This window comes from Poecilia reticulata, linkage group LG17 (assembly GCF_000633615.1).
Source record: "Poecilia reticulata strain Guanapo linkage group LG17, Guppy_female_1.0+MT, whole genome shotgun sequence".
Lineage (NCBI taxonomy): Eukaryota > Metazoa > Chordata > Actinopteri > Cyprinodontiformes > Poeciliidae > Poecilia > Poecilia reticulata.
Window position 1 is genome coordinate 18,557,425 of NC_024347.1, and position 8,454 is coordinate 18,565,878.

The 8,454-nt window shown below is 40.3% G+C and overlaps 1 protein-coding gene across 1 annotated transcript; it reads right to left on the bottom strand.

The window, feature by feature from the left end:
* Positions 1-924: 924 nt before the first annotated feature.
* glula (glutamate-ammonia ligase (glutamine synthase) a) lies at positions 925-5,138 on the bottom strand. Its single transcript, XM_008434109.2, has 7 exons — positions 5,034-5,138; positions 4,247-4,434; positions 3,980-4,141; positions 3,659-3,805; positions 3,457-3,584; positions 3,170-3,369; positions 925-3,001 (listed from the first exon to the last, which is right to left on the bottom strand). The coding sequence occupies exons 2-7, from the start codon at positions 4,410-4,412 to the stop codon at positions 2,689-2,691; spliced, it is 1,116 nt and encodes a 371-aa protein (XP_008432331.1). The 5' UTR covers positions 4,413-4,434; positions 5,034-5,138; the 3' UTR covers positions 925-2,688.
* Positions 5,139-8,454: the final 3,316 nt, after the last annotated feature.

Sequence of the window (8,454 nt, forward strand, 5' to 3'; positions counted from 1 at the left end):
CTGGTAAGAAATACARAATATCCAGAGCGGCAGTAAGCAGCAGACAAAGTGTGTTGATAATATCAGAGGTGAATAGGCCRGAGACTGTAGAAACAGTAGCTCAAAACRCTGCTTGTCACAACTGAGTGAAAGTCCATCTCTGAACACACACATTGAACTTTGAAGCAGATGGGAGACAACAGAAGAAAAACACACCAGATGCTGCTCCTGTCTGCCTGGTCTGACAAGTCTTTGACGTAAACAACATGAAAACATGGATCCACCCTTCCTTGTGTCAATGGTTCAGGCTGACAGTGGATGCTCAGTGATTTGGAAAAGTTATCTTAGCATATTTCCTTAGAACCAGTCGATCATTGTTTGAACGCTTTAGTCATTTTATGACCACAGTGAACCCACCTTCTGATGGTTACGTCCAACAGGACAATGCATGACCTCACAAATAATCTCAAACTGGTTTTTTGACATACGTTCACAACCGCCATGCTCACCAAATTTCCATCTGATAGAGCAACTACATCACTGGGACATGGTGGAATGCAGAATATGCATTATGGATGCACAGCTAAACACATCTAAAGCAATTAGGTGATAATATCTTGTCAACAAAGACTTACATGCTACAGACACCATTTTAAATATTTACTACAAAAAATTGAAGGCAGAAGAGAGTCCAACCTGTAACTAGGAAGATGTGCTTAATAAAGTGGCCACCTAGAGTATAATCTTTGTCATAGTCTACATTTAATTTTGCTGTTTTTTTTTCCCCTCCATGGGTGAGTTTACAATGTCCACTTTGACCCCGTCTATTTTGAACCTGCACTGTATTACGGCATGTTAGCTTGGAGCTCAGGGTAATGCCTGTTTGTTCAGGCACATGTGTGTGCAGATAGTCTGGGAATTCAGCAAAGCCATGTACACAACAGATGAAGGGTAGAACAAGGTTTATGATTTAAAGAACAGCAGCAACAACAACAAAAAAGCTAGAGAACAGCTTTTTTCAGTCTTTTTTTCRGTCCAGCTCTCATTCCTCACACAGGAACCAGCCCTTCATTTTGAGATTAGTTTGTTGCAGTGAGAGAGCCAATCAGTGCACTAACAACTTTATGTTGTGAAGCAGCTGGGATCTAGGTGAAAGGTCTCAGAAACAAACTCAGTGGCCCTTCCCCCTGGAAGGGAGAGCACAGCAGAAATGCATATTTATGTCTCGTGCAAGCATGAAAAAAWAAATTCTCACCAAAGTCCAACACCAGCTAACGGATGCAAGGACACAGAGTACTCAGGTACTTATTTAGCTTAGACTTTGTAATTCCTGAAGAAATCCCGTGCTAGAAATACAGATATCTGTAATACTGAAAGTTAAAACCAGGTCACAGGCAAAGTCAGAGACGTCACCCCTAACAATGAGTGWAAAGGAGTTTTGACAGAACCGACGGGGATATTGTCCTCAGGCCATTGCATTGAAAGAGCCTAWTAACTATGAGTGCCTCACTATCCAGTTTCCGCCCACAGGAGACAGAAGAAAAACAACCTTGAGAACAAAGCTGGCGTTGGAACGGTTGGTTAGATATATGCCAAGCTGAGACCACAGAACGTTTTTGGCATATGAGAAGGTACAACCTGCTAAACTGGACTTGTTACCATTGGGTGCATTTCATTTTGCTGTTCTGTTTAGTTTCTTATGATCCTTCAGCATGGGATGTTTGAAGTGTTTCAGCAAATTAGAGCAGATACTCTGCAATCTGCAGACCAGCCTGCATCTCTCTAGATGGCTACTTGAGACCAGTTTTCCTTTTTGTCCGTCATGTCCAACAGAATGGATGCTTCACTGTCAGCTTTGCTAAAAAAAAAAAATTTTCTAAATCCTCATTTAAACAAAAAAAAAAAAGTGAATCTTGCCTCACTTAAARTATTTATGCAATGCATCATTAAGTCTTGCCATCTGCATGAGCAAATCCCAAATAAGACAATTTAATACAAGACTCAAACACACRTATTTGTGATAAAAATAAATGTTTTAAATGCATCAATAAAAATCACCAGGTTCAGTAAACTTGATGTTTTACCAAAACGGGTGCATTACAATATATCGCAGTTAAAAGGATAAAACTCCTTGAGGAAACTTTACAAATGGCATTATGGAAAGGGCCACCACTTTATAACAACTCATGTCTGGGACATCTACAAGTGTACCATACAAGTTGACCAAAATGTGCCAGAATTTGAGGACAAACATTTTTGTTTTTTTAAAAACCAGACACTTCATAGAATGAGAACATTAGTAACATTGAGGACTGGATAGTCAGGTCAACACATTAACAGCACAAGAACTAGTCACATTTATTAATTTTACACAAGTTGTCCAGCCTTAGCTGCCCTACTCTGCAATGTCCTTGTGCTTTAGTTTGTTTTAGTCTCAGACAGACAAAGAGGGAATGATATGGCATGGGCTAAGAACAGCGTTACAAAAGCCAATCCCTGTTTAATGACACAAGGAGAGGTGTACCCCGACATCACCAGCTCACAACTACCAAGTATCTCATTACCTTGTTTCAAGTTGACCAGCCAACTTTAAACCATTAGCATTGTAAGTTAAAAATCATCTTAGTGGGAGAAAAAAAAAAAAATACAGTACTAGTATATTTTAAAGAAATTTGGGAGGGCGGTAAAAGTCAGTCGGAGTTGCGGGTTTTAGTAATCCGTCGGTTCCTCGCCCTCTTCACTCAGCAGACAAGTGCGGATCAGAGCCTCGGTCACGCCGTATGGATCACAGTTGGCTGACGGGCGTCGGTCTTCAAAGTAGCCCCTCTTCTCCTGKCCGACGCTGCGGGGAATGCGAATGCTGGCGCCACGGTTGGCTACGCCTGCGGAGAATTCATGAATGTTTGACGTTTCGTGGTGGCCAGTGAGGCGGCGGGCGTTGTCGAGACCCCCTTTAGGATCGTAGGCACGTATGTGGTACTCATGACGCTTTCCGAGCTTCTCAATGGACTCTTCAATAGCTCTGAAAGCAGAACGGCAACATGAGTGTCRGATATAGCAAACAACTTTACAACTACTCAAAAAAAAAAAAAAAAAAAAAAAAAAAAAAAAAAAAAAAAAAAAAAAAAAAAAAAAAAAAAAAAAAAAAAAAAAAAAAAAAAAAAGGGTACAAGTCGTCTTTGCAACTCACTTTAGTCCACCGTCTTCCCTCATTTCTTTTGTGCTGAAGTTTGTATGGCAGCCTGCGCCGTTCCAGTTTCCTGGGATGGGCTTGGGGTCGAACGATGCCACAACACCAAAGTCTTCGCAGACACGGTGCAAGATGAAGCGCGCCACCCACAGATGATCGCCCATGTCAATCCCCTCACATGGTCCAACCTGAAACTCCCACTGAAACACACAAGCAAACAATCATTCCATAACCCAGTGGGAAAACCAAGACAAATGTCAAAGCACACATTGGGCTCATATCAATACCTGGGCAGGCATCACTTCTGCATTTGTTCCACAGATGTTGACTCCGGCATACAAACATGCTCTGTAATGAGCCTCTACAATATCCCTGCCATAGGCTTTGTCAGCTCCAACTCCACAGTAATATGGACCTACAAAGATAAAAAGTGTTAAGATATACAATGTTGCCTTCATGCAGACAGAACTAAGCAGACCACTTGCTCACCTTGTGGTCCAGGAAAGCCATTGGACGGCCAGCCAAAGGGATGTCCATCTGTGCCCAGTATGGTGTACTCCTGCTCCATGCCAAACCAGGGATGCTGGTCTCCCACCATCTCCATCACCTTCTTACATGTGATGCGAAGGTTGGTTTCTACAGAAAGGAAATTTGGGTTGAGCAAATTATTCAACTTTTATATTCACACAATTCAAACAGCATTTACAGACCAAGTTGCTTAATGTTGGGTCCTCTAAATGTATAAAAAAAAGATCAGCTTTGTACAAGTCATTATAAACAATTTTATGATTATTATACTGGCTTACTAACCAGCAGGTTTGCGGTTGTACTTCTGGACTTCACACAGGACCAGCTTGTTGGGATCTTTGCGGAACGGATCGCGAAACATGGCAGCAGGAATCAGATACATGTCGCTGTTGGAACCTTCTGCCTGGTAGGTACTGGAGCCATCAAAGTTCCACTCAGGGAGATCTGCAAGAAAATAAGAGCAACTATTACACTTTGTCATACTYCGATTGGGGCCACTGGGTTCATTGTGTACAGCTGCTTCTATAGATTCATAAACCCGACACTTACCTTCAATACTTTTGGGCTCAAAATCAAGAGTTCTTGTTTTGCACCGGAGCCCCTCTCCTGTTCCATCAACCCAAATGTACATGGCCTGGACTTTATCCCCCTGGGGGAGTTCCATGTACTGATGCTTGATGGTTTTACTCAAGCTGGCGCTGGCGGACGTGGCCATCTTAACTGATACTATAACACACCTGAGAGTGCGAGGAGCAGAGAGTAAATATGTGAGATGGATCACATGTTGCGTAACTAGCTGGGCTTAGGGGAGGGGGGCGCAAAAGCAGCACCATTGTTATTTTGATTTTCTAGAAGGGGAGGTGAGGGGGATGGTTGGAAAACATGCTGAGGATGTGGAAGGAAAAAAAAAAACAACCATTTCCAGTTTTATCCGCGTGGTGAACAAAAGAAGGGGCTATTTTCTCACACGGATGCCGACTAATAAATTTAGGACGGAGACGAAAACAGCGCAAATAAGATAACTCGCAGAAAATCCATTTTAACTGTACCGCATCTTGTTGCTACCATCATGGTTACTATTGTTGACTGCAAGAGGGTGACATGATTACATCATTCCCTTCTTGCTTAAAATCAAATACTAATAACTAATAAGCATACAGTGGAAGTCTAAAACACCGAAACAGACCCGATACCCTCTGCTACAGCACAGAAAACAAGTTGAATAAAAACTACCGAAATAAAACATGCAAATTGAAAAGTCTTCCGCAGTTTYAACTTCCCATTTTGACTAATTAAACAAGACTGCCGAATAAGAGGAAGAAAGGTGTAAACATACCTGGAGAAACAAGAAAATTGAAATAAAAACTAAAGGACTTGCAGGTCCAAWGTGTGCTTCGATGATGGTTCTTTAGTATCTCTCTCATTCTCCGGTACCACCGCTAAAGATCGAGCTACTTTTATAAGAGCAGGAGCTGGGACGCCTCACTTCTTTGATTGGTCRACTGGGCGGAGCGAGCGCGGGAGAGGAGGGCACGCCGCTCCTTGATTGGACAGCCTCAAGGCTCCCTAGCAGCACCTGAACTATTATCTCTGCTCAGGGAGTGAGCTCTCTTCTTATGAAGAAACTCAATCTAAAGGGATAAACTGGGAACAAAAAGATAAGTGTCTGGTATTCGGTGCCGAGAACAGATCGTGGAACAAAATGTCCAGCTGCAGGTTCAGTGYTGTCCACTTTAGGATTTGATGAATCCAAGGCGACACCGTGTGGTAGATATTAGTATGACAGCGTTTTGCTTTTTAATTAAAGGTTATATAATGAAAGCTATAGAAACGTAAGGGTTCAATTAACTTTTTAGAACACGAATATGAAAATAATAATAAAAAAAAACATAAGATGAATTAATACATTCGTCTAAAAAAGATATCTGTCATATACTTTACTTTATCATCTTGTATAGAGATGCACTGATTAGTGTTTTCCCCAAATGATACCAGTTTCTGGTTGTATTTGAGGTCTGATTTTGACTTCTGTTTTATTTTTTGTCCACGTAAAATGAAAGACATGCCTTGTAAGTACGTTGATGGTGATAGTAATTTTGTGTCTTAATTAGAATACATGTTAAACTTGTGTTCCTCACTTTAGTTTGTATTAAACTCAAAAGAAGCTATTAGAAGTGCATGGTCTTGYATGGTGCATTCATTGACATTCAAAAGGTTTAACAATTCATAATTATTTTTCTCACAAGACTTTGATTTTCTGTGTGTGGAGATTTTTAACCGTTCTKAAATGATTTATATGCATAACTRCTGTTCMCATGCTTTCTTATAAACATATGAAGATTCAAACTCTCCACMAGGTACACAAAATATTTTGTGAACTAATAAGTATTTTCAACACCTATCCCATTACGTGGAGCAAGTGCCATTCCTCAAAGACAACAAACGGCGCTTTTTGGCTGTTTTATACTGTTTAATCAGAGGTAAAGAACATTAAATTTAAGTTGCAGACACTGTTTCTTTCAAAACTTCAAATRGAAGATGGTCCTATTAGGAATCAAGAAGAATCAGGTGTTAATGTTACCATGTACCAGGATGAGTAAAGAGACTTTGCACACACATACTGTATTTTRGGTAAACACAAGTCATTTGTCATATGTTACTTAATWGCTTTAATTTAGTGCTGTTTTTGGTTGAGGATTCATTTTGCCCTTCCACTAGAACTTGTTACTTTTACTTAGCTTAAAAATACCCCCATAAATGGSAGGAGTGTGATTGCTGTGAAATAAATGTTTCCTGTAGACCAGTGTTTCTAAACCCTGGTCCTCCAGGCACACTGACCTGCATGTTTTAGATGTTCCCCTGCTTCAACACACCCTATTCAGATGATTGCAATTCAGCAAAACCCTGTTAACCAGCCATCAATTGAAATCATGTGTGCTGAAGCAGGGAAATGCCTAAAACATGTAGGGTAGTGTGCCTTGAGGACCGGGGTTGAAAAGCACTGCTGTAGACAACTGGAGCAGAAAAAAAAAAAAACAAACAGTATAAACAAATTGCTTGACTGGTCAGCTTATCGTGCGTGATCAAAACCCACATAACAAAATTTCTGACTAATCTCACAAGTAAAACTTCTGCAGCAAGGCCATGACTCTGTTTAGCCAAACTTCTTCTGTAGCTGAAAAAATTGAGGTTAAAAATCAAGAAAGGGCAATTTGACTCCCTCCACACGAGTTATACGATGAGTTAGAATGGACCATCACTGGTTCTGAGTTTGCTAAGCACAGAACCAGACATATCTGGTCAACATTTCTGCTTCCTCTCAGTCTGTATCCCTCTGGTTGTACTCTGCCCTGGATTCAAAGTGGGGAATTCACCACACTAATTTATCTTTTCTATTTACATGAAAGCACATTTGCTTATTTTAAACAGAGGTAGTTGTAAGCAAATCATGACTGTCCCATATATCTCTAGTTTTTTTAAGTGTTTTCACCATACTTACTGGTGTCTCTCAAAGGGGATTTTACACTTAGCTTTTAATACAGTGCCACCTGCTGGACTGAGTGCATCAGAGCAGTGATGAAGATGAGACTAAATTCCAGAAGTTGTCAAAGTACAACCTAAGACTAGTGTTCAAAAATAGCTGTGCAGCACCTCTTTAACTTTTTCACTTGTTGGGTTTCTTGTCTAAAATAGAGAGAAATAAGCATATAGGGAGCACATGTCAGACCTACCACACACTACAGTACAGCCTCTTGGCTCTTACTCCTTCACACACTAACTAAATACAAGGTTAAAATAAAATTTCGTACATATACTTTTAATTTTACACGTGTTCGTCTTATAGCAGTACTTGCAGGTAGTGGCAATTGCCGCTGACTCATGTTTGTCCACATAAGTTTAAACAGATGTTTGTTCAAAAATATGTATCATTGCAAAAAGAGTCAAGACGACAATGCGATTCACCTTTTTGATTGTCCTTGTGGTTTAGCTTTGCATAGTAGTTCTGCGTACCAAACCTTTTACCAGATTGATTTGAAATGGTTAGCAGTTGACACCACTATCTCTTGAGTGGCATGCTTGATTTCAAATTCTGCAAATAATATTTTCAAAAAATCAAACTCTGCATTTATAGAGTCAAGGTATCACGAGAACAGAGCCTGTCTGACAACATGAAGTTGGCAAAAAGACTTAAAAAAAGCAACATATCGAGCCCTGACCCAGGGTACAAAACAAAGTCGCTGATATTTATCAGCCTGGAAAGAGTTCCAAAGTAATTTCTAAAGCAAGGAGACTCCAGTGAACCACAGAAACATGGTTTACTATGTCATGAAACAAGGTGGTCCTTCTTCGAGTACTTCAGCAAGCCGTGACTGGACTTTCTTTTTTTGTTTGTTTTGCTTCTGTGCAGAGGTTTTCCCTCATTTCTGATAATGAAGTGGGGTTGTCACTGGCTTATAATCCATGGTTGGAACAATGGCGCTGATAAGATCATCAGAGTGATGTAAACAGCTGACCGACTCTTCTGCCCTCTGAGTCAACTGGGTCAATCATCGTTGAGCTGTTTGAAAATTTCAGACAACTGTTCATTCGCCTAATCCCATGTTGTAACACATTACAAGAAATGAAGACGATTACCTAATTGAGAGGAGAAATGTCTTCATGGCATGTAAAGGATTGTTTTATGTTTTCCCCTTTAAAAAAATTAATAAATTAGATCAGAAGCAACACATCGCTGCTCTAAAGCTCTCTTGTTGGAA